The sequence below is a fragment of the Thamnophis sirtalis genome, unplaced genomic scaffold (assembly GCF_051295495.1).
Source record: "Thamnophis sirtalis isolate CommonGarterSnake01/CBP01778 unplaced genomic scaffold, rThaSir2_p1.2 scaffold_15, whole genome shotgun sequence".
NCBI classification, from domain to species: domain Eukaryota; kingdom Metazoa; phylum Chordata; class Lepidosauria; order Squamata; family Natricidae; genus Thamnophis; species Thamnophis sirtalis.
Genome location: NW_028261395.1, coordinates 31,175,869 through 31,202,262, shown reverse-complemented (window position 1 = coordinate 31,202,262; position 26,394 = coordinate 31,175,869). Strand labels below are relative to the sequence as shown.

The window sequence follows — 26,394 nt, the reverse complement described above, 5'->3', positions numbered from 1 at the left end:
TTCTGAAGGCAAAAATTCCATTGGTTGATTGTTCTCATTATCAGAAAATTTCTCCTCAATTCTAGGTTGAATCTCTCTTTGGTTAGTTTCCATCCATTGTTCCTTGTCTGGCCTTCGGGTGCTTTGAAAGATAGCTTGACCCTCCCTGTGGCAGCCCCTCAAATATTGGAAGACTGTTATCATGTCTCCCCTGGTCCTTCTCTTCACTAGACTACCCATGCCCAGTTCCTGTAACTGTTCTTCATATGTTTTAGTCTCCAATCCCCTAATCCTCTTGGTTGCTCTTCTCTGCACTTTTTCTAGAATCTCAACATCTTTTTTTTTAGTGTGGTGACCAAAACTGGATGCAGTATTCTAGGTGTGGTCTTACTAAGGCTTTATAGAATGGTATTAGTACTTCCCTTGATGTTGATTGAAGCCCTCTGTTAAATGCAATTTAGGATTGTGTGGTTTTTTGGACTGCCACTGCACACTGCTGGCTCATATTTAATTGGTTGTCCACTAAGACTCTGAGATCCCTTGCACAGTTACTGCTATTAAGGCTGGTTTCTCCCAATCTATTCATGTGTACGTTTGGTTCTGCTTGCATAAGTGTAAGACTTTACTTTTCTCTACATTGAATTTCATTTTGTGAGATAGGCCTGGAGCAGATTAATTTTGCATGGAACAGTCTTAACCTGAGAATCAGTGAAAAGCCATAAATAAGATATTTGGTCAAATTCCAGGGTTTCATGCCAGGTATCATGATGAAATTCCTTGCAAACTTGATCTACAGCATTCACAAATCAGCAGAGAGAATGCAGAGAGCATGCAGGCACGATTGAGAAGAAAATTGGGAATGCTGAAATGCTCTTTGTTTGCAAAGGAATCCAGTTGGCAAAATAAAATCAGAAAGAATATATCAAAAGGGAGGGGAAACTTTTATCAGTCGAGGGGATGCATTTTAGGGTTATATGTTAGGGGGGAAAGAACAAACTGTAAACTGTAATATTAAGAACCTTTTAAAATGTGTTTGGGGAGTTCAGAAAGTTATTAGATGTGAGATGTCTTTCTTCAATTTGTTAGATCCACTAAGAAAAATCTAATGACCCCAAATTTGGAGGCTTAGCAGAGAACAAGTGTCAATGCATTGTTGAATGAAACTTGTGGATTGCCATTTGCCTGACCCTGAGTGAGAATAAAGTAAAAATGCTCAAGTTCCAATAAAAGACAATAGCTCATGGTTGAACTCTGGAGTCCTTGGTGCCCTCTGAACTTGGTTAGTTTAACCTGCAGATGTTTTATTACCCAGCTAGGTAACATTATCCATGCCAGTGAGTGTGGGGTTTGCTCCCTGTTTAGATACATTAGCTTGCCCTGCTAATGTTGGTGAGGGTCTGGTATTCTCCTCCTTTTGTTGGAATATTGTTTTCTGCTTGATTGTTTGTCTGGCATTCTTCCTTGCTTATCTGAAGGCTGCTGGAGAGGGTGAAGGGAGGAAAAAGGGGTGAGGGGGAAGGAGTGAGGAAAAAGGGGTGAGGGGGAAGGAGGGGGGAGGAAAAAGGGGTGAGGGGGAAGGAGGAAAGGAGGAAGGAAAGGAAGGAAGTAGAGAGGAAGGAAGGAAGGAAATGGAGTGGAAAGAAGGAAATGGAGAGAAGGAAGGAATGGAGAGGAAGGAAGGAAATGAAGAGGAAGGAAAGAAGGAAGGAGGAAGGAAATGGAGAGGAAGGAAAGAAGGAAGGAAATGGAGAGGAAGGGAAGGAATGAAGGCCTGCGGGGTGTATCTGCACTCTAGATCAAAAGTGGGAAAAGAAGGGTATTTGGAATGGAGTGGCTTGCAAATTATCTCCCACAGTGATGCACTGAATGATTTCTAATCTGAATTTCTTTTCTTCATCCGCCCCAGTTTAGTCCCATCATTCTGTTCAATTTTTGGACAGTTATCTTGTTGATTGATTTTTTTTTACTACCGGTTCTGTGGGCATGGCTTGGTGGGCATGGTGTGGCTTGGTGGGCGTGGCTTGGTGGGCATGGCGGGGGAAGGATACTGCAAAATCCCCATTCCCTCCCCACTCCTGGGGGAAGAATATTGCAAAATCCCCATTCCCTCCCAACCCCACTAACCTGCTTTCCAGCTCCATTGTCTTCTGTAGGGCAACAGAAGACGACCAGCCGAGTAGCTGGGATGCCGATCAGCTGGGACTCGAGAGGCAGAGAATAGATGGGGGCGGGGCCAGCCAGAGGGGGTATTTGCCGGTTCTCCGAACTACTCAAAATTTCCACTACCAGTTCTCCAGAACCAGTCAGGACCAGCTGAATACCACCTCTGGTCAGGAGTCACTTTGCAAAGTTGCATTCCAATACTCCATTTGGCGGAAAGGAATAAAAAGTTATAGTCTTCCTCAAGTCGAGCTTTACTCAGGGTGACTTCATCGAAATGTCCACATATTTATTTATTTTTCTTGGCAATGACGTTTAGAATTTTGTTTTTCACTTCCTAAATCTGGGATTTCCTCTTGGCTCCTGATCCAAATGCTAACCTCTCCCAACCCTGCTTAGTTCCCAAATCCAAATAAAATCAGCTTTGTGCTGCCACCTGCTGAGACAAACAAATAAATACAATATGCAAACAAATACAAACGGCAAGTCCATTGAAAAGCCAATATCATCCCAAGAAAGATCTTGCTACTGAAAAAGAGAACCTTTCCGTTAATCTTTAGCACTGATGACGTTACCTAGTTTGGTAATGAGACTTCTTGCAAGGAAATCGTGAAGCTCGGAGAGCACGGAGGACCCCTCACTTCAACCCTGAGCTACAAATATTCTCCTTTATTTTAGCTCTTGGTGTAATCCTGATTAACAAAGGTAATTAATCCTTAACTTAAGCCATTGGAACGTGGGTTCCATGTACAACTGGGTTAAAGACACAACTTGTGCTTTGTTTAACAAGCTATTCACAGTTGCAACGTTACGAGAACGTTGAAAAAAAGTATGCTGCATCCAGTTCTCATACTTGTGACTGGTGCAGTATCTCTGTGATCATGGATCAAAATGTGGTTGCCTGGTGTAGGAAATTAGCACCCGCCCCTCTCCTAGAAAAATGAGATATTTTAGGAAATATTAAAAGGGCAGAATATTTCCCCTAAATGGGAGGCAGCAACCGATCCACCCACGCTTTGTCAATGAGCCATTGAGGCCTGAGTCAGTCTATTCTACATAACAAAGATCTACCTCCTTCAGGCTGAGCCATAATAGGAATCCCAAAGCCCTTTCATTACATCAGTGAAGGCTAACCTTTTTCCCATTGCGTGCCAAAAGCGGGGGGAGCACAGGGGGGGTTGTGCACAGGCATGCCCACACCCATAATGCTATGCACATGATTTGTGCATGCATGTGTGTGTGAGACCCCTGCCCTTCCCCTGCTTTTGGCACATGATGGACCCGCTTTTCGCCCTCCCCAGGTTCCAGGGGCTTTCTAGTAGCCTGTGAAGAGTGAAAACAGCCTCCCACTCCTCCCCGAGGCCTTCCGGAGGCTTCCGATTTGGCCATAGAACTGTTTTTTGGGTGAAAAACAGCCCTATGAGCAAACTGGAAGTCCTTTCCCAAACTTCTGGTTTTCGTACTCAAGGAAGGCTCCGGAGGGCAAAAAACGGCCTTAAAAGAAGGCTGAAGTCAGCTGGCCAGCACGCGCATGGGCATTGGAGCTGACAGGGCAACATCTCTCGTGCCCTAACAAATGGCTCTGCGTGCCACCTGTGGCACATGTGCCATAGGTTCGCCATTACACGGCAAGGCTCAACCAAGCCTGGGACCCAGGACAGCCTACAGAGTTGCCCCTGCATGGCCCCAATGGGAGTCTGACAACCAATCAGAACACAAGCTGAAATTCAAAAGCCCAGAGAGGGCATAAAACCAGGGCACTTTCCACATCTCTTCCCTTTTTGCCCAGGATCTCAAGCCATGTGATCCTGTCCATCAAGCAACTTCCATGAATCCAGTGTCTTTTCCCCCACTTGGAACTGAACCCAGAAGGACATTTCTTCCAACATTGGCAACTGCAATATATTCGTGACAGTGGAAGCATTCTAGAGTCATGGGATCGCTATTTGCAATCTTCCCAGGAGCCTTCTGACAACCAGAGTCAATGGGAGAAACCAGATTCATTTCATAATAAACAAAATGAACGTTCCTGATTAGGGCCCAAAAGCTTGTGAAATCAGGAGTGACTCACTTAAGGACTGCATTGCTTAACAATGAAGGTTCCAGTCCCGATTGTGGTCATAAGCCGAGGGCTACCTGTAGAAAAATGAAAGCAAAACACAGAAAATTAACTGTGTTGGAATGTGCTGAAAATGTTGCTAACATCTTTTTGGATGGAGTTAAGGGTTGGCTAGGAATGCATATTATTTTAATGCATGCTGGCTTCCCTTCCACTTTAGGGTTGATTCCAAAACAAGAATCCCTCATATTTTCACCATATTAGGAAAATCGCCACCAGTATTTCTTACCCATCTGGTAAGTAATAGAATAACAGAGTTGGAAGGGACCTTGGAAGTCTTCTAGTCCAACCCACTGCTTAGACAGGAAGCCCTACACCACTTCAGGCAAATGGTTATCCAACCTCTTCTTAAAAACATCCATTGTTGGAACATTCACAACTTCTGGAGGCAAATTATTCCACCGATTAATTGTTCTAACTGTCAGGAAATGTCTCCTTAGTTCTAAGTTGCTTCTCTCCTTGATTAGTTTCCACCCATTGCTTCTTGTTCTACCCTCAGGTAATTTGGAGAATAGTTTGACTCCTTCTTCTTTGTGGCAACCCCTGAGATATCAGGACATTGTTATCATGTCTTCTCTGGCCTTTCTTTTCGTTAAACTAGCCCTACCCAGTTCTTGCAACTGTTCTTCATATGTTTTAGCCTCCAGTCCCCTAATCATCTTTGTTGCTCTTCTCTGCACTCTTTCTACAGTCTAGAGTGTGAATCAACAAAACCTTCCACTTTGCAGTACTCAAAGGAAATTGGGTCAGAGTGCAGAGGAGAGAAGAAGGAAACCGACATTAGAAATCTAGTTCTTGGCTCAAAACTCATGACATTGAGATGACAATAAATGTCAGACAGACAGAGTTGGAAGGGACATTGGAGATATTCTAGTCTAACTCCTTGTCCAAGCAGGAGACCATATGGGACAAGTAGCTGCACAATCACTTCTTGGAAACCTCCAATGATGGAGCATCCCCAACTTCTGGAGGCAAGTCGTTCCACTGGTTAATTGTTCTCGCTGTCAAGAATTTTTTCTTAGTTCCAGGTTGCTTCCCTCCTTGATTAGTTTCCATTCGTTGCTTCTTGTCCTGCCTTCTGGTGCTTTGGAGAATAGATCGGGCCCCTCTTCTCAGTGACAGTCCCACATCTACTATCATGTCACCCCTCATCTTTCTTTTCAAGCCCAGTAAGACACACCCAGTTCCTGCAATCAGGGGAAGAGAAAAAGGGCAATAGGAACATTCGGCATTAATTCTTCAATATTGAAGAGGATTGGAGAGGATTGAAAAAGATTAGGAGGTCAGAGTAAGGGGAAAGAAAGCAAAGGGTACGCCAAGGAAGAAGACCATGGATTTTATTGAACACTATTCCATTGAATAATAAGGTTCAGTTTGCCCCAAATCTAAGATGGATACTTCAATACTATGCTAGTAATTCTGGGCAAATGCTCCCTTTTTCAAGACATGCAAAAGCTGTGCCTGGTGTAAAATAAGAGGATTTCTTAGGAGCCGTGGAAGGAACAAAGAGCCAGGATAATTATAGCTCCTTTTCCAGTTTATCCCATCTTAAGAAGCTAAACAGTTCTGACCCCAGGCAAACTTAATTTTAAACCAAGGATGGCTACTCTTCACAAGGTAATCACTATACCATAGTTAAACTTTGTCCAAGATCTTATCTAAAATCGCTCTGTTTAGGAGACAGCGTGTCCTGTGAGAAAGTCTCGGAGTGGCATTATCTCTAGAAAAAGTGAGATCTGAAGTTGCCTTGAGCTGAGGCAGATAGATTTGCCTCACGGTATCTACTAAATGGCTTCCCATGCTGATAAACTTTTGGGCTCTTCCTTTGGCCTCCATTTTTTGGGAGGTTTCCTTCCTTCCTTCCTTCCTTCCTTCCTTCCTTCCTTCCTTCCTTCCTTCCTTCCTTCCTTCCTTCCTTCCTTCCTTCCTTCCTTCCTTCCTTCCTTCCTTCCTTCCTTCCATTCTTCCTTGACTTGGAGCAATCAATCGATTAGGATAAAGCTGGAAGAGACCTTGGAGGTCTCCTAGTCCACCAACACTCCCAAGCAGGAGACCCTATTCCAGGGGTCAGCAACCAGCAGCTCTGGAGCCGCATGTGGCTCTTTCGTCCCTTTGCTGTGGCTCCCTGTTGCTCAAAATATGCATTGCAACCGCCAATGTATTACACCTGCTGACATGTGATTTTTTGAGCTTTTCAACCACCGCTAGGCCAACCATGGTTAAATCCAAGAAAAGAAAAGTTTCAGAAGAAAACAGAATCCTTAATTCAAGTACATATGCTAGTTTTATGGCCGCTCAGGAAATAGTCAGGCACGGGGAGGGTTTTGTGGCTCCTGGTGTTTTCTTTTCTGTGGGAAACGGGTCCAAATGGCTCTTTGAGTGTTTAAGGTTGCCGATCCCTGCCCTATACCATTTCAGATAGCTTTGTTCAGTCTTTTCTTAAAAACCTCCAGTGATGAAGCACCTACAACTCTGAAGGCCAGCTGTTCCACCTACAACTCTGAAGGCCAGCTGTTCCACCAGAGCCGAAGTGGCGCAGTGGCGCAGTGGTTAGGGTGGTGGTTAGTACTGAAGGCCACTTCAGCTGACTGTTATCTGCAGTTCGGCGGTTCTAATCTCAGTGGCTCAAGGTTGACTCAGCCTTCCATCCTTCCGAGGTGGGTGAAATGAGGACCCAGACTGTGGGGGCGATATGCTGACTTTGTAAACCGCGTAGAGAGGGCTGAAAGCCCTATGAAGCGGTATATAAGTCTAACTGCTATTGCTATTGCTATTGCTATTTAATTGTCCTCACTGTCAGGACATTTCTCAGTAGTAGCAGTAGCAGTAGACTTATATACCGCTTCATAGGCCTTTCAGGCCTCTCTAAGCGGTTTACAGAGAGTCAGCATATTGCCCCCAACAATCTGGGTCCTCATTTTACCCACCTCGGAAGGATGGAAGGCTGAGTCAACCCTGAGCCGGTGAGATTTGAACCGCTGACCTGCTGATCTAGCAGTAGCCTGCAGTGCTGCATTTAACCACTGCGCCACCTTGGCTCTTTCTCCTTAATTCCAGTTTGGATCCATCCATTGTTTCTTGCCTTGCCTTCCGGTGCTTTGGGAAATAAGTTCCTCTTCTTTGCGGCAGCCCCTCAAATACTGGAATACAGCTGTCATGTCACCCCTAGTCCTTCTTTTCTCTAGACTGGCCAAACCCAAATCCTGCAACTGTTCTTCATATGTTTTAGTCTTCAGGCCTTTAACCATCTTAATTGCTCTTCACTGCCCTTGTTCCAAAGTCTTAGCATCTTTTTGTAATGTGGTGACCAAAATAGGATGCAGTATTCCAGGTGTGGCCTTATTAAGGATTTATAAAGGTACTAATACTGAGCAATTGGAGATCTAACTACACATTAGAAATGTCACTAATCCAAAACAAGATCTGGTTGTTTTTCCAGCTGGAATATAATCCTGTTCTGACCCCGCTCGTTCCACACCAAAACACACTACAAGCCAGAGATAAATTACGGCATTTAATTAACAGACAACCGGGTCCTTGGCAGCAACCCAGCACAGACAAGCTTGGGCAGCAATAAACACAGATAAAGCTTGGCAGCAATCCAGCCTGCCAAGCTCACACAAAGTTCTCCGACATTCGATTCTGTGTTGACTTCTGCAAAGAGGGGTGTGTGCACAAGTAGCCTTTTTATAGTCTGGAGAGGAGCCTAATGACCACCAGCTGAGCATGATTACCTCCTGTAATTGCGTAATTGTTCCTGACGCCTAGTAGCTCTTCGATGGTGTGCATCCAGGAACAACTCACTCTCTGGCTCACTCTCCCTTGTCTCCTCCCCACTGGTCCAAGGCTCAGGTGCCTCCTGGTGGCCAACCAGCCTCTCTGCGCCCTGATCAGTGTCGGAACCCTGTCCAGGGTCCTCCACATCCTCCAGAGCCAATTCATAGGGCCCCTCGCTGTCAGAGTCTGGTGGCACCTCCAATGGCTCCTGCTGGGCCACAACATAATCCTATGGTGTTTTTTTTTTAATGCGCCACAAATTGATGTTGCTAAGTGAGACATTTGTTAAGGGAGTTGCGCCCCTTTTATGACTTTTCTCACCACATTTGTTAAGTGAATCACTTAAATTAGTAAACCCATTTGTTAAGTGAATCACTGCAATACTTAAATTAGTAACCCAGGTGTTAAATGAATTTGGCTTCTCCATTGACATTGCTTGTCAGAAGGTCACAAAAGGGGGATCACGTGACCCCGGGACACTATGACCGTCATAAATATGAGCCAGTTGCCAAGCATCTGAATTTTGATCACATAACCATGGAGATGCTGCAATGGCCATAAGTGTGAAAAATGGTCATAAGTCACTTTTTCCAGTGATGTTGTAACTTTGAGCGGTCACTAAATAAACTGTTGTAAGTCGAGGACTATCTGTACTTGATGGATCTTGGTTAGACTTGTATAGCTCTTCAAAGAATTCAGAAGTTACACAGTGAGATCCTTTGCCGACTGGGGCATTCTGGGAGTTGAAGTCCACAGGTCTTAAAGTCACCAAAGTTGGGGGGAAAGGATTATTGCTTTGTGGAATGTCCAGCAGAGGGCAGTATTTAGTTGGCCTGGCTTGGTCTCAAAAAAGCTAAGCAGGATTGGCCCCACTTAGTACTTGAATGGGAGACCATCAGCGACACTGAACAGTTTGTGCGGGGGGGGGGGGAAGGGAAAAGAGCTCATTACAATTCCAGGTTTTGGATGACTGTAAGAGAGAGAGGGAAGGTGGGAGAGAGAAAGAGAGGAGGGGGGGAGGAGAGAAGGAGAAAGGGAGAAAGAGAGGGAGTGAGAGTGAGAGAGAAAGAAAAAAGAAAGAGGAGGAGGAAAAGAGAAGAAGAGAGAGAGGGAATGAGAAAAAGAGAGGGGGAGGGGGAGAGAAAGAAAGAGGGAGTCAGTGAGAGAAAGAGAGAGGGAGGGATAATGAAAAGGAGAGAAGGAGGAAGAGAAAGAGGGAGGGAGGGAGAAAGAAAGAAAGAAAGAAAGAAAGGGGATGGAGGGAGAGAAAAAGAGAGAGGGAGGGCAAAAGAAAGAGAGACGGATGGAGGGAGAGAAAGAAAGAAAGGAGGGAGGGAGGGAGAGAAAGAAAGAAAGGAGGGAGGGAGAGAGGGAGAGAAAATCACCTTTGCTGTCATTTAGTAGTAATCTGGTTATTTACACCCTCTATACAGCAGTCCTAATTACAGGCTACTTATCCTAAACGTCGACAGAAATTCAAGTCTTCAAAACCTTTGCGTGCATTGATTCCTTTCCAAAATTGAAGCTGCTTTCAGACAGAAAAGCCTTCAGGCCACATTACCGTGAACATGGTTTCCTTCCTTTCAAAATTCCTTCCGTCTTTTCTTTTTTTTCAACCTTGCCCTGCACATTTTTTTCCAGCCGTTTATCTGCTCACCCCCCACCCCCAAGCACTATTTGCACTTGGCATACGGTCAAATCCTCCATCCTTCCAATGATGGGGGCAAAGAAACACTCTGGCCCAGGAGCCAAAGGATGGCATGCTCTTTGTTGCTGACGTTTGTGTGGCTTGGCGTGTGGATGGAGGTTGTCTTCTTGGCCATCTTCAGGGTTTACCATCACTCCTCTATTCAAGTCTGGCATTTTCCATTTGGCCAAAGAGCTGCTGGCTACCTATAAAAAGCTCCGATTCCAGACGCCTGGAGTCTTTAGAACGATTTTCCTTCAAACAGTTCACCAGTGGAACTCCTGGCCTCCAGAGGTTGCGGGTGCTCCATTGATGGAGGTTTTTAAGAAGAGATTGGAGAGCCATCCAATGGCCTAGGGCAGGGATGGCGAACCTTTATGGCACTGAGTGGCAAAATGCACATGCATGCATGTGCAGGGGCGGAGGGATGGAAACCTGAACAGCAGCTGGCTGGCATGCTCATGTCTGTGTTTTGGACATTTTGGGGGCATGTTCAGGGTGGTTTGGGGGTGTTTTCAGGTGTTTTGGGGGCATTTTCAGGCTGATTTTCAGGAAAAAATTGCCTGAAAACAGCCTAAAACATGGCCCAGAAAATGCCCCTAAACCAGCCTGGAAGATGGCTTGAAAATGGCTCCAAAACAGCTCCATAGGAGCCTAAAATGCCCCAAAACACAGTGCAGAAAACAGCCCCAAAATGGCCCAGAAATTGGCCAAAAACCAGCCCAGAAGATGGCCTGAAAATGGCCCCAAAAAGCAGCCAGAAAATCCCCCCCCCCAAAAAATGGCTTGAAAATGGCCCAAAACACAGCCCAGAAAATGGCTAAAAACAATCAGCCCAGAAATTGCCACCATAACAGCCCAGAAGATGGCCTGTAAATGGCCCAAAAAATGGCCTGAAAACAGTAAAAAAACAGCCCAGAATATGGCCTGAAAATCGGTCTTAAAAAACGGGCTGGTTTTTGGGCATTTTGGGGGCTGTTTTCTGGCACTCCAGCACCCGCAAAAACCAGCTGGTCTTGGCAGGCACACACGTGCACACCAGAAACCAGAAGAGCAGCTGGCGATGGCACATGTGCCCACCGAGAGGACTCTGTGTGCCACAGGTTCACCTTCCTGAGCCTAGGGTCTCCTGCTTGGGCAGAGAGATGGATGTTGTCCAAGTCATTTTACCCCCAACAGAGAAGGCTGAGAATATCTAAAGCTGCATACCGTCAGCCCAGGCTGAGCTAAGCATCACTCTCAGGCCCTGACTTAAATTGACAGGGACAGGTTGAAATAATCTCTTTATATAGTAGCCATCAATCTTGCTTCAAAGTCGCTTTATTCGTCCCCCCCGTCAAATCGGAGGACAGCTGGACGGTAAACCAGGCACCCGGCGGGCCTTCGCAGCCCATCTGAAGATCAAAAGAGTTGTTGTTGTTATCGTTTTTTTATCCATCGCTAGGGAATCTTGCTCTTTTGGGGATAAAACCGAGAGGTGGCGATGAATTTTGCCGCGCAGTTCTTCTATTCCACAGGTTTAAAAAATGGATTATCCCGGGAAGACAGCGAAGAAGAGAAAGAATATGACCCATTCTGGCAAAGGTTGGACTATGTTGCCCTGTGATGTAGAACTTTTAGAGTGTTGCTTTTAGCTCCTTAAAAACATTATGGACAGTCCCACGTTTGTACCTGCAGCCAGATCCGTGGCTCTGACCTCCCGTGGACCCTACCTGCCTCCTTATAGTGCCTTAGTTGGAATGCTAGTTCGCTTCTTCATTTTTTTCGTTGCTGTGGTTTATAGGTAATCATGACAATCCGATGATCTCTCCCTTCCTCCTCTCATTTCTCCAAAATTGTAGAAAGCATGAATATTGCAAAGAATGGATAAAATCTCCTTCCTTCCTCCCTCCCTCCCTCTCTTCCTTCCAACTCTTTGTTTCTTTCTTTTCTTTCTTCATTCCAACTCTTCTTTCTTTTCTCTTTCTTTCCTTCCTTCCTTTCAACTCTTCTTTTTTCTCTCTATATTCCTTTTCTTTCTATTTCTCTATCCTTTCTTTTTCTCTATTGCTTTTCTTACTTTCAGTTTCTCCCCTTCTTAACTTCCTTTCTTCCTTCCTTTCCTTCTCTCTCTCTTTTTCTTTCTTCCTTTCTCTCTATCCCTTTTCTTTCTTTTTCTCTATCTCTCTTCTTACTTGCTTTTTCTCCTTCCTCTCTCTCTCTTTCATTCTTTCTTCCCAAAGACATTCTTAGATCTAATCACTTTCCCAGTGATTAGATTTGTTGTTTGTTTAATGCTGTAGATATTTTTTCATTTTCCTCTTATTTTCTATGGTTTTCTTTTCATCTTTTAACATCTTACTTCTAATGAACTGAAACCAAGAAGCCATTTTATGGGCTCTGTGTTTTATCTGAATTCCTTCATGTTCTGAATGAAGCTCATAAAATGTAGCTTATTTGGACAACTGATTGTGGATTGATTTCAAAGCTAATTGTATGATAGCTCCAAAGTTTTCATTTGATGTTAATAATTCTATACTAGAAATCATAAATAAGTTATACTCAGCAAAGGGAGCTTGCTGACAATTTACAGATTGACTACAGTAATTCTAATCCTTTATACCTTCATTATAACTTTAGCATCTAGCAAAGCAACAGTTCTGATAACATTATAAAACAACACTCCTTTTTAAAACATAACTACTACCTATGCTAATGATTTTTAAATACTAGCAAACATTACATCCCATATCAGCTCATACAAAATAGGAATAATTATGAACTAATTTCATTTGTTAAGAGAGAGAAATATTTTTCAAATGTCAAGACTGAAAGCAATAAAATGAGCTGAACCAGTAAAGAAATACATATTGCTTAAAGAAGGAGCAGCTTTGGAAAGCATTAGCAAAAGTAGTAAAATAAGATGAAGAAATAATGTATTAACTGTCCTAGAATTTCTTCACTATCAAATTACTAACTTTAAAAAAAAACTTTTACCATTATTTGATTATAGAAAGAAAAGGCAGATAGGTTGTAATATCTGCCGAGAAAGGTTGTAAAATGGAACAACATTCACTCAATGTCTCACTGAGCCAAGGAAGTTTCGAGGTCGTGCATGGAGAATGCTGAGGTGTGAAAAACATCTTGAGGTTTTGTTAGATTTATGGCAAGAGAAGATGAATGACTTCGAATTCATTTTGGTGAAATGAAACTGTTTGCTTTCCTCCCTTTTGTTTCGTTTTATTATTCTTTTGTTGTGGGGGTGGTTATTATTTTTTTTATAAAAACTTTTTATATAACGGCTTTTCTCCCTTTTTGTTCCTAGCTCTGGAAAGATGTTATTTGCAAAAAAGTAGGTTTTTAAATCCCATTGCTTGTCTTATTAAACCCACTAAAATTAGAACGCAAACACGCATTGAGGGGTGTGTGTGTGTGTGTGTGTGTGTGCGTACGCATGCGTGCGCATGCATTTGGAGGTCAATTTTTTTTTAAAAGTGTTCCATATAACATTTAAAAACTATGCATGTCAAAAATAACTACCATGTTTCCCTGAAAATAAGAGAGGGTCTTATTTTCTTTTGATTCCCGAAATAAGTGCTTGGCCTTATTTGGGGGAGGTCTTATTATTTTTGAGATTCAGGAGGCGGCGAGCATGGTCACCAAATGGCTGATGCTGTGTTGCAATATTTCGGGGAGGGTTTATTTTTGGGGGAGGGTTTATTTTAGCTCATGCACTCAAAAGCCCAATTGGGCTTATTATCCAGAGAGGTCTTATTTTCAGGGAAACAGGGTAGGAATGTGCTTTTGTAATTGCTCGCCAATGAGCTCTGTTGAACATGTTTTTTAAAAAATACACAGGATTCCACTGTAAGTCTTTGTTGAAAAATACAGGATTCTGAATCCATCTTTCATTTTATTTATATATTTACAGAGAGACAGAGAGAGAGAGAGAGAGAGAGAGAGAGAGAGAGAGAGAGAGAGAGAGAGAGAGAGAGAGAGAGAGAGAGAGAGAGAGAGAGAGATTATATACTGTATATATAAAAATGTGTCTGTGTGTGTGTGTTTGTGTGTGTGTGTTTATGTTCCAGCAGAACTCTGGAATGACTCTATCAATTTCAATCAAATCTGGTACACAGATGACTTACCCTCTGGAAAAAACCACTGTGGGGATAAGACACCCATAACACCCCACGGGATGTGTATTCTGTTAAGATACAGCCTGTTGTGCCGTAAAAGGCTTCTACTGTACTGCTGTAAAATAGCTTCTACTGTACAGCGCAGTAGAGTTGCCATGGTGACAGTCTCACAGTAGTCCACAAGGGGGCTCCCTCTGGTAAGGGGGAAAATCCAACATTAGAAATTATGTTTGGTCTGGACTTTCCCCCCCTATAAATAAATACCGGGGCAATGTTGGGTTATGAGCTAGTATTAAATATAAATTCAATTCAGCAGAAGGGAGGCACACAAATATGAGCAGTATATACGGCAGTCTGTATCCTACCTGGCTGATCAAGGCTGAACCTCTTTGGACCTGGATAAGAGGCCAGGAAGAGGTTAGATCTTTTGGTAGTCTTGCTTAGAAAACTTCTATGGCCATGTAGCCACCAAGAATGGGGTTGTCCAATATCATTGGAGGAGAAATGACAGGAAGAGCCTCGGGTTGGAGTCTAAAGAGGAATCAGCCTGCAGTCATTACGTTCCTACTAGCGGTCTCAGTCCAAGGTCTCTTGAATTCTGTTGACTAGTTCCAATTTATCTAGTGAAATGTTAGTTCAGGGGTCCTCAAACTACAGCCCATAGTCCAGATATGGTCCGCTGAAGCCATTAATCTGGCCCATGTCAGACCATGAGGCTGCCCTGCCCACATCACCCACCTACCCACCAGCTGCCAGCCACTGAGGAGGCCAAAAATGGGCCCATTTTTGGGTGGCAGAGTGGTTCTGGAGGCTGAGGGGGCCAAAAACAGGTCACGCAAAGGCCTCAGGAGGCCTCAGGAGGCCTCCCCAGCCTCTAGAGAGAGAGGGAGGAAGGGAGGGACACACACACACACACACAAACAGACGTCCTTCACATACATATCCAAGGCAGCTGCATCTCTTCACTAACCTGCTTTCCATCCCCAGGAGCATGACAATTTAAAGTTTAATTTGTGCGCATTGTTTAATGGACTTCTAAATTGGCCATGACCACCCAGTCACATGACCACCTAGCCATGCCCAACCAGCCAGTCTGGCCCTCCAAGTCTGAGGGACCGTGAATTGTCCCCCTCTTTAAAAAGTTTGAGGACCCCTGCGTTAGTTGACTAGATTCTTAAGTGTAGGCATAAGCAATAAATCAACTTAACGTGTGGTCCTGACAGAACTTCTTGGAGTATTGTGTTGTTTGGGGGCTGTGGACTGTAAGGTAGAGAAGAAGATACACACCAGGGGTGGGTTACTGCTGGCATTACTACCAGTTCGGTACCCAAAAAATAGAACTGGTATAGTCCCGGGTCACCCGAGTTACTACCTATTCAGCCGAACCGGTAGGAACCGGTTACATAACTACCAAAAGTGGGTGACGCTGCATCATACAAATGATTTAGTCTGAATTTGAGAATTCCACACTGGAAGATTTTTGAGGTCTCGCGCTCAATGCCACCACACTGGAATTCTAAAACTGGTGAAGTAAAGAAGCCCACCATGAACCTTCAGATATAAGGGACCGGTGCTTTTCAGGATGGCACGTTCCCCACCCTCAGTAACAATGAGGATAACGCAAGATTGTGTGACTGTAACATTACAACATCCTTAGGTCTTCATATGGAAGTGTTCTTAACCCTAAAGGATCCACCACAGCTTCCCATTCCCATCAAGACCAGAAGTTGCAGAGATATGGTCCTCAAAACTTTGCTTTTTTTTGCAAGCTTCCCACCCCCATCCACTTCAAACACGGGTCAAAGGAACTGAGCAGAAAAAGTAAAAAAAAAGTTAACAACCTTACCTTAGCTGTAATCTTTCTGGTCTCTAAAATGAACCTATAAACTTCAAGGAGAACTTCAGACCATGAAGCTCCTGAAGCACTGAAGACATGAATCCGCTACTTGAGAACTAGATCAACCATCCAAAATGAAAACTAGATCAACAATCAGTAGTGGTGGGAGCTTCATCACTGGAAGCTTTCAAGAAGAGACTGGACTGCCATCTGTCAGGAATGGTGTAGGGTCTCCTGCTTGGGTGGGGGGTTGGACTAGAAGACCTACAAGGTCCCCTTCCAACTCTGTTAATCTGTTAAATTTAATCTAAAATGACCTTCTTGGCAGAGGTCTCATCAAACATTTTTACCTTGCTGCGTGTAATTCATTCATTTACTTACAGCTTGTATAATTTTCTCACAGAATACTCACAACTTCCAACCAACAAACTGATTCACTTCCACAATGTATATGTGTGCATTGGGATGAATGAATGGGTGAAGAACATGAGTGAGAATCTAGGCCTGTGATGGTGAACCTATGGCACATGTAGCACAGGTGGCACACAGCGCCCTCTCTGTGGGGACATGAGCCATCACCCCAGGTTAGCTCTGCTGCGCATGCATGCGCCTCCACTGTGGGGACATGAGCCATCACCCCAGGTTAGCTCCACTGTGCATGCATGCACCTCCATGCACCTCCACTGGCCGGCTAGTTGTTGGGTCCCTGCTGTGCATGTGCATGGTGTGTTGCGTGTACATGTGTGGGGTGCATGTGGAGCAGAGATTGTATTCAGTAGGTTCTGACCATTTCTGGAAAACCAGCAGTAGAAATTTTGAGTAGTTCGGAGAACTGGTAAATACCACCTCTGACTGGCTCCAACCCCATCTATTCTCTGCCTCCTGAGTCCCAGCGGATCGGGAGGAAATGGGGATTTTACAATATCCTTCCCCTGCCATGCCCACCAAGCCATGCCACACCCATCAAGCCACCCCACAGAATGAGTAGTAACATTTTTTGAATCCCACCACTGATGTTGGGGGGGGGGGGCGTGCACACATGCATGCAGAGTGAGGTGCATGTGTGTGTGGGGGTGCATGCATGGGGGTGGGGCACATGTGGGGGGATGCATGCATTGCATTTTCGGGGTTCAGGCTTTGGGTACTCAGTCCGGAAAAGGTTAGCCATCACTGATCTAGGCCCTGAGTAGATAATGTTCTCGTAAGTCCCATAGTTGGGTTTTCAACTCGGTGAATCATCCATAACCCATTTCCTTCCCTCTTTCCTTAGGAGCGGCGAAAGTAAAGCCAAAAAGCTAGCAGCATCTACCAGCTCTGAATTACATTTGCATAAGGATCGGCAAAGAAGAAACAGCCGGGCTGAGCAAAGGCACACGGCGCCCTCTCTGTCCATCCACCCGGAGAGGCTGAAGGATTTTGGGGAGGAAGAGGAATTAAACGGGGGAGTGAAGACATGGGAAATGAAGATAATTAGCCAAGAGGAGGAAAAACTGAACGATTCTGCCACCTGTCCAGAGGTGGCCATTAGCAAACCGGTTTACACTACCTGCAAAAAACTTCAAGAGATCAGTGCTGCAGCACTCAAGATCCAGCATGGAGTCCTCAAGACCCCCTGCACGGTATTGTTCTTGCTTGTTTTTCAACGCCAATGTGGTCCCCGAACCCTTTTAGAAATCCGAATTACAGAATAACAGAGTTGAAAGGGACCATGGAGGTCTTCTAGTCCAACCCCCTGCTCAAGCAGGACACCCTGGCCAGACATTAGCATTAGCAGTTAGACTTATATACCCTTCATAGGGCTTTCAGCTCTCTCTAAGCAGTTTACAGAGTCAGCATATCGCCCCCACAATCTGGGTCCTCATTTTACCCACCTTGGAAGGATGGAAGGCTGAATCAACCCTGAGCCAGTGAGATTTGAACCGCTGAACTGCTGATCTAGCAGTCAGCTGAAGTGGCCTGCAGTACTGCACTCTACCCACTGCGCCACCTCAGCACAAATGGCTGTCCAACCTCTCCTTAAAAGCCTTCAGTGATGGAGCACCCACAATTTCTCTCTGGTTCGGGTGAACCGGTAGTGGCGCCTGCGGGAGGCTCTGCCACCTGCCCCAACATGCGCGTGCGCTCACATTTGAGAACTGGTAGGGAAGATAAGTGAATCCCACCGCTGAACGAAACATCTTCAAAGCAAAACCAGAAGGTCCCGTTGCCTCTTGGAAAAAGCAGCTTTGGGACAACTCATGACCTGAATGACTGAGAATCTCCGTAGATAGTCAGGCAGAGGATTGACAGAACATTTTTAGAGCCAGAAGTTGTCAAAAGACACAACATTCAGTCCATTCATTTCCTGCCATGCAGGTAATCTCAAACTCGTCTGAGAAATAACAAAAAAATCTTACAACAGGCCAAATGGAGAAATGCAAAACAATTCCTAGAAGCATGGCACTCAGCTAAGTCGTGATGTCTATTCTTACATGCTACCTGACTTTAGACCCAACTTTATTGTAATCAGTTCAATGCATGATATTTTCCCCACCACACAGTTAAATCAACCAGCACCTTGATAAACACCAGCCATTGCCATATCAACTTACCTGTATTTTTTGGCGTATAAGATGCACTTCCCCCCCCTAAAAGACAGTGAAAAATTGGGTGCATCTTATAAGCCAAATGTAGCCCTGTCCACACCCTTTGGCCTCCGCGCATTGTGTTTTAGACCTGTTCCACGCGGCAGGGATTGCAACCCCTCCTCCGCCTTGCGTTTTTGGCCTCTGAGCATCACGTTTTTGGGTGGTGATCGGCGATGATGTGCTTTGTGTCAAGCCTGGATCTTTGGCCTGCCACACTTTCTATTATTCTACTATTTTCTATTGGGGGAAAATGGGAGGGGGGATTGTAGGAATTAGATGCTATGTAGCCATAACAAAATTCTTTCTAGAAAGCCAAGGTCATCCTTTGCCTTTGCACTTCTGTACCTGACCAGAACTGGATGGATGGAACTGCCAGTATGACAATGGAAGATTGGACCATGTGATGGACTTGTGGGTGAGGTGGGGGCAATATCTTGAACTTTCAACTGGGTGGGGAAAACCGAGAAGCTTTCAGATTCGGGTTTTCCCAGATGTGCCAACGTGGCTCTCTTAATAAATTGGAACTTTGAGCAATACTTTGCCTTGGATTCTGATTTACTTTTGGATGCTATTTGGAACCCTGACATTTTGGCGATCCCCGCAGCCTTGAACGGGTCTGAAACGGAGCTTTTGGATGCTTAAAATGCAATGCGCAGAGGCCAAAATGGCAGCTCGGAACTGCTCCTGTCTTGTCAGAACGGAGTGCCCTGCCAAGTTCAGCTGCATTCTTGATGGTGCGTTTGAGTCCCAATGAGACACATGCGAGTGAAATGAGTGCTAGCAGGCCTGCTCACAACCAACAAACCTGTTGCTAAAGATCACAGCTGGGAACAGCTGGTTGGGGGGTATTCTGGCAGGCCGACCCACCTGCCAATCATCTGCTTGTGCTGAATCAGGCAAATGTGCTGAAGCTGACCAGGCTGTTTGCTACGGACGCTGGCCAGATGAATACTGATGGATGCTCATAGGCAGAGACAGAATTTTTTTTTCTTATTTTCCTCCCCAAAAACTAAGGTGCCTCTTATACTCCGGAGCATCTTATACTCTGAAAAATACGGTAATAACCCAAACCCAATCTCATTTCAACAATCACAAATGAAGAGCTGAGCCTTCCTAATGACCGTTCCCATTAGAGCGCTATCAACAATTCTAATCTCACAGGAAGCAACCAAACCAAGATAAGAGAAAACTATCCCCTTATCATCCAAAGAAATAATTCTACCAACAACATGACATCAATCGCTTACCAAAGAACATCTGTCCACAGCAGATGCACAGATCTATTTTTAAATCACCCACTAGCTGTTAACTCAGTATTGCCCTGGTATTTGTTTATCCCAATCCTGTTTTAGACATTCACAAATATCCAGACCAAACGTAACTTCTAATGTTGGATTTTCCCCCTTACCAGAGGGAGCCCCCTTGTGGAGTACTGTGAAGCCATTACCATGGCAACTCCACTGTGCTGTACAGTAGAAGCCATTTTAAGGCAGTACAGTAGAAGCCATTTTAAGGCACAACAGGCTGTATCTTAACAGAACACACACCCCAAAGGGGGTGTTAGGACGGGTGTAGGTATGCTGGTCTTGTTGTATTCGGGTCTTTTTCCTTTCCAACATATGCATATGCATATGCATATACATCATATACATCATATACATCATATACATCATATACATCATATACATCATATACATCATATACATCATATACATATACATATACATATACATATACATATACATATACATATACATATACATATACATATACATATACATATACATATACATATACATATACATATACATATATATACATATACATATATATACATATATATATGTTGGTCTTGCTTTGTTAGCATTGGTGAGATTGCTCAATGCAAATAAAAATTGCCACCTGGTGATCAGTCGAGGGAACATTTCAATGACAAATTTCAATGACAAACATTTCAATGACAAATCACATGGGAATGGGATGATGGCCCTCAAAGATTTCGCATTTTGCACAGTTAAGTGGAATGACTTCAATTTTATTTTGCGGATCAAGGCAGACATTAAAGTGGCTAGTCTTTCATTTTCATATTTCTTTGAAAGTTGTTGTGCACTTCCGGCAACCAATTAAGATTTAAAGATTTTAAAGATTTATTTATTTATAGGCTGCCCTTTTCCCTGAGGGGACTCAGGGCGGCTTACAATCAAAAAGGAAGGGGAGTGTAGGACAATACGAAAAAAAGAAATGTGCACAAAGTAAATTAGACAATAAAACTCAACATTCACTCAGCATTCGGGAGGGGCGAAATAAGATTATCCCCAGGCCTGACGGGTTAGCCAGTTCTTGAGGGCTGTGCGGAAGGCCTGGACGGTGGTGAGGGTACGAATCTCCACGGGGAGATTGTTCCATAGTGTCGGAGCCGCAACAGAGAAGGCTCTCCTCCGAGTAGTCGCCAGTCGGCACTGACTGGTGGATGGAATACGGAGGAGGCCAACTCTATGCGATCTGATGGGACGCAGGGAGGTAATTGGCAGAAGGCGGTCTCTCAAATAGCCAGATCCACTACCATGGAGCGCTTTATAGGTGGTGAGTAGGACCTTGAAGTGCACCCGGAGACCAACAGGTAGCCAGTGCAGCTCACGGAGGATCGGTGTTATGTGGGCGAACCGTGGTGCGCCCACGATCACTCGCGCGGTATTAAGGTAAATAAAATTAGAAAGAAGCTTAATGGGAAATAAGCTCCAAAATAATAAGTTCCGAAATAATGACTATGGAGTTTCCCAGTCATCTAGGTCATGGTTGTCCCAAAGATGCTTTTTTCAAGAGGCAACTGGACTTTCTGGTTTTTCTTTTGAAGAGGTTTCACTTTTCACCAAAGAAGCTTCTTCAGTTCAGAAATAATGCACACAGTATTCCATTAAAAGCAAGACAAATCCATGCTAATGCCAGAGAACCATGAATTGTACAAGTAACCACACCTTCATGCAATTTGCTTTACTGTGTCATATATGTTTTATACAGGTAGTCCTTGACTTATGACCACAATTGAGCCCTACATTTCTGTTCCTATGCAAGAGAGGTGTTAAGTGAGTTTTGCTCCAGTTTATGACCTTTCTTGTCACCGGTGTTTTAATTGCAGTTGTTAAGTTAGTAACACGGTTGTTAAGTGAATCTGGCTTCCCCACTGACTTTGCTTGCCAAGAAAAGGTCGCAACAGGGGATCATATCACCCAGGACACTGCAACCGTCATAAATGTGAGTCCATTGCCAAGCATCTGAATGTTGTTTACATGATCATGGCGATGCTGCAATGGTCGTAAGGGTGAAAAACGGTCATAAGTCCCTTTTGTCAGTGCCACTGTAACTTTGAACGGTCATGAAATGAACTGTTGTAACTCAAGGACTCTCTGTGTCATCTGTATGTTTGCAAGAGTAAATAAAGTTACTCAATAATGTCCCATTGTTTTCAGTATTCTAGGCTTTCAAAGCAATACGGAATGGAAATATATCTAAAGAAAGAACTTCTTCAGTATACCGGGACTGCGAAGGAGCGAGGCGTCCTTTATCTTTTGATGTCTTTAAGAGAGGTAGGAAAAATCAGGAAAGTGAAACGCAAGCACCAGAGTGAATGAATGGTTTCTTAAATTTTGAAAGAACTGTGAGAAGTGAGCTGAGCTAACCTGAAAGATAACAGGCTTCCAACTTCCCTAATTATCTTTTTACAACATTTCCCAAGGGGGAAATTTTCTCCCAGAAAAATGGCCATAATAAGTGTTGCGGTTGAATTGGAATATGAATCTGGTTTTCCATAAACCAACTGACAATTAGCCACTGGCTCGTGTTTTTCACCTCACATGTTCTATCAAGCCTTTGCACTGGATGAAATATCAATTAGCGTTGTATTCATTTACCTGTTACATGGAACAAAATCCCAGTGGTTCCTATGAGAGGGAGCTGAAAGCTACCAAGCCACCATTCCTCTTGGAAGACCTGAAACCCAGAAAACAATAAAACCCAGGCTAACACATCACTACACAATGCTTTACAGCCATCTCTAAGTGGTTTACAGAGTCAGCATATCGCCCCCAATTATCTGAGTCTTCATTTTACAAGGTGGCGCAGTGGTTAAATGCAACACTGCAGGCTACTGCTAGATCAGCAGGTCAGCGGTTCAAATCTCACCGGCTCAGGGTTGACTCAGCCTTCCATCCTTCCGAGGTGGGTAAAATGAGGACCCAGATTGTTGGGGGCAATATGCTGACTCTCTGTAAACCGCTTAGAGAGGCCTGAAAGGCCTATGAAGCGGTATATAAGTCTACTGCTATTACTGCTATTTTACCAACCTCAGAAGGATGGAAAGCTGAGTCAAGCTTGAGCCAGTCAGGATCGAACTCCTGGCAGTGGGCAGAGCCAGCTTGTAATTCTGCATTCTAACCACTGTGCCACCACAGCTTTTAAACTATGCTTGTGGGCTGCCTTAGTTTGCTGATCCCAAAGAATTGCTTTAACACGTTAGGTTGGCGAAGCGTGTATCCAGCTTCTAACCGGTCTCCTAAATTTTGTGGGTTCACGTTCTCCAGGACCAGCAAAGAAATGGTGTGATCGTGGCCTCAGATTGCAACTTCTCCATGGCTGTCGCGTATCACGCCACGGAGCTGCACATTCCTGTCTTTGTCATCATGTCTACTTGCACCCCGCCGACCAGAGTGAAGATGTGTCGCGAGTACGGTGCCATGGTCATTTCCTATGGTTCTACTATAAGAGACTCTCATCTGCATGCCAGGAGACTGGCCCAAGAAAACAACTACTTGTACCTCGAAGAGTAAGTTGTTATCTTGTAGAAACCTGATTTCATTGAAGGCTGCACAAGGATTGTGTTTGACCTCGGGGGGGGGGGAGGGTGGAGAGGGGTTTCCAGCAGCCACTACTGCCGCTTCACTTCGGGGTGTGCCATGCATGCAGTACAATAAAAATTGCTCTGCGTATGCGCGGAACTGAAAAACAAGATGGCACCGCCTGGAAAACCTGTTTGGGGGCGTGGTAGGCTTGGGTCGCTGCCAATTCCAGTGACCCAGGCCGCCAAACCACTATCAGTGTGGCCGAACCAGTCTGAACTGGTAGGAACCCACCACTGAAGGAGGGGGGCAGGGGATGTGTGGTCAGGGTGGGCATGGCCAGATATACATCACTCATCGAGGCTCCATTTTCAGCCATGATGGCTTCCTGCAGCCCTCTGCCAGCAAATATGGAGTTCGGGCTGCACGCGGCCTCCCTGAGCTCCATTTTTGCTAGCAGAGGCACTGCGGGCTGGTCCTTCACTGTTTCCAGAGCGGCCCCATGGGCCAGATCTAAGTACCTCATGGGCCAGGGCTGGCCCACGGGCCTTGAGTTTCACACCCCTGCTGTAGATGTTGTTCGCAAAACCCACACTTGAAATTAGCACAACACAAGAGCCCGGGTAGCAGTTTTCATTCTTACCTGCAGGTGGTAGCATCTAGCTGACTTTGGGCTCAGAAGCTAAACATGGCTCAGAACGGATCGGGACTTGTATAGGAGACCATCATGAATAGCAGGCTGTTTGTGGGCTAGATTGGAAAATTCAAAATACCGTCCAGAGAGACACCCCAGAGAAGCTACAGTAGTCCTTGACTTACGACCACAATTGAATCCAACATTTCTGTTGCTAAATGTTAAGAAATTCTATATATAGCCCTACAGAACGAGCACAATGTACAGACCGCATGGACCTTTCTGCTTAACTGCAGACAGGAAACAGGACACTTTCTATACAGAATTTTATATAACATTATTTTATAAATGTTATTCTTTATCTGTTATACAACAACTACAGCCAACCAGTAGATGGCAGTGTTTATGTGCTGTCTGACCCAACTCCCCAAACACGGCAAACCCTCTGTAGTTGAAGCAATGATTCCCTTATTAGGAGCGCCAGGAGTCCCGGCAAAAAGTTTCTCTCTCAACACAGGCTGATAAGTCCATCCGGCAGGGAGACGAATAGTTGTCTGCCACATCTATTCATCTTCACCCCCTGCCTTTTATCCCCAGAGCTAGGGTGGGGCTTTGGTAGCAGGGGTGGCTCTTCCGTCCCAAGGACCAGCCCATAGATTTCCACTGCTCTTCTCTCCTCTGCCTTCTGTGCATCCAGTGTCAGGCACTGGACCCAGCTGTTCCTCCTCTTCCTCATTAGCCACCTCCAGACCTGGAGGCTGTTGACTCTCCATCTGAGGGCTGACAGATGGCCCAGGACCTCTGTCACTCTCTCTCTCCAGCTCCATTCCCTCTTCCTCCTTGGAGATCTCAGGGTGCCTTGATGCTGGCCCTGACACCCATTTCTCCTCCTCATCTGATTCGGCTGGTGGAGGGGCCAGTGGCCAATAGGCCACAACATGTGCACTTTGTGGTATGCTCTATGTCAGTGATGACTAACTTTTTCCGGACCGAGTGCCCAAAGCTCACCTGCCTGCCCAAACCCCCAAAATGCAATTGTCAACTTTGTCTAGAGGCTCGTAAATTAATTAGGTCATCTTCTGGGAACTTCACAGCAATATGCATCCTGTCATGCAGGCACCTGCATGGAGATGTGAGCCCTCAATGCATGCCTTCCTTACATGCCCCTCAGGGGCAGGATTGGGTTCCTACATGAACTGGTACTGGTTCACTAGTTTGCACGCGCTGGTCCTGCGTTGCTTGTGCATGCGCAGTTGGCTGAAAATGGTTGTGTGCCTGCACGAAGACCATTAAAAGATAATAAACAAGATGCCAGCAATGCCAAAGGAGACCAGGTAACAGGTTCGGGGCATGGCCAGCCTGAGTTTCTGCCGGTTCTGCGACTCAGGCCAGATTATCACTACCAGTTCAGTCGAACTGGGTCGAACCAGGAGTAACCCACCTCTGGTTCCCTGGTTCCTCACGCATATGAGTGTGACCCCGCTGCACGCACCTCACCATCACGCATGCACCCCACCTCCTGTGCATGTGCATGCAACCCCACTGTGTGTCCCCCCCCAAATGTGCCACATGTGCTCTGCAGTTGCATACATGTCCCTCGCATGCATCCTGTCCCCTACACATGCATGCGCAAAGCCACTTGTGCACACCACCTCCCACGCATGTGTAGCAGAGACCCAAACGCCAGCTGTCCAGTGGGAGGCACGCATGCATACACGTCAGAGCTCGCATGCCATCAGAGAGGGTGCTGCATGCCACCTCTGGCATGCGTGCCATAGGTTTGCCATCACGGCTCTGTGTCTTTTTGCCGTATGTAAAGTTGTTGTACAAAATACATTCTGACAATGTATTCCAACACTAAAGGAGACGTCTCTTAAGTGAGTTTTGCCCCTTGTTACCATTTTTTTTTTGCTGCAGTTGTAAAGCGAATCACTGCGTTTCTTAATTTAGCAACACGGCTGTGCAGAGAATCTGGCCTCCCCATTGATTTTGCTGGTCGGAAGGTCACAAAAGGGGATCACGCAACCCCAGGACACTGCAACCGGTCACAAGTACGAGTCAGTTGCCACGCGTCTGAATTTTGATCACGTGACTATGGGGATGCTGCAATGGTCGTAAGTATGACAAACGGTCATAACTCATTTTTTCTATGCCGCTGTAACTTTGAATACTCACTAAATGAACTGTTGTAAGTCAAGGACTACCTGTATTTCCCCAAACTGGTACCACAAACCTTTGTGAGTCAAATTCCTATTTTTCTTTCCTCATCTTTAATCTGAGATTGCTCCAAATTCAACATGAATCTGAGCGTTTGCCTTCAATCAGTTTTGGCTTTCTTGTATTCAGGTTGCCTGTCCATCATCTTCTTTTTCTCTCTTTTTCACTTTTCTTATCAGTTACTTTACTACAGTGGAAGAATATTCACTACCTCTGATCTGGTCATCATAACAACCAAGAAATCCTTTCTTTCTTTCTTTCTTTCTTTCTTTCTTTCTTTCTTTCTTTCTTTCTTTCTTTCTTTCTGTATCAGAACATCAGTTATGTGAGGTTCAGATTAATGGAGGTTTTTTTTCCTTCTAAGGAAAAAAAGAACAGAGAGAGAGAGAGAGAGAGAGAGAGAGAGAGAG

General features: G+C 44.9%; 1 protein-coding gene across 3 annotated transcripts in view; it reads left to right on the top strand.

The window, feature by feature from the left end:
* Positions 1–11,056: 11,056 nt before the first annotated feature.
* Positions 11,057–26,394, top strand: part of LOC106548560 (uncharacterized) — a 44,086-nt gene continuing 28,748 nt past the window's right edge. Inside the window, exons 1-5 of one of the 3 annotated variants that reach the window (XM_087702067.1) lie at positions 11,057–11,306; positions 13,027–13,053; positions 16,945–17,293; positions 21,769–21,885; positions 22,879–23,120. In XM_087702067.1, the coding sequence (XP_087558193.1) occupies positions 11,206–11,306; positions 13,027–13,053; positions 16,945–17,293; positions 21,769–21,885; positions 22,879–23,120 (836 nt within the window). In that variant the 5' untranslated portion in view covers positions 11,057–11,205. Of the gene's footprint in view, positions 11,506–13,026; positions 13,054–16,944; positions 17,294–21,768; positions 21,886–22,878; positions 23,121–26,394 lie in introns of all 3 variants that reach the window. The other 2 variants (XM_087702066.1, XM_087702068.1) reach the window with 2 other exon arrangements.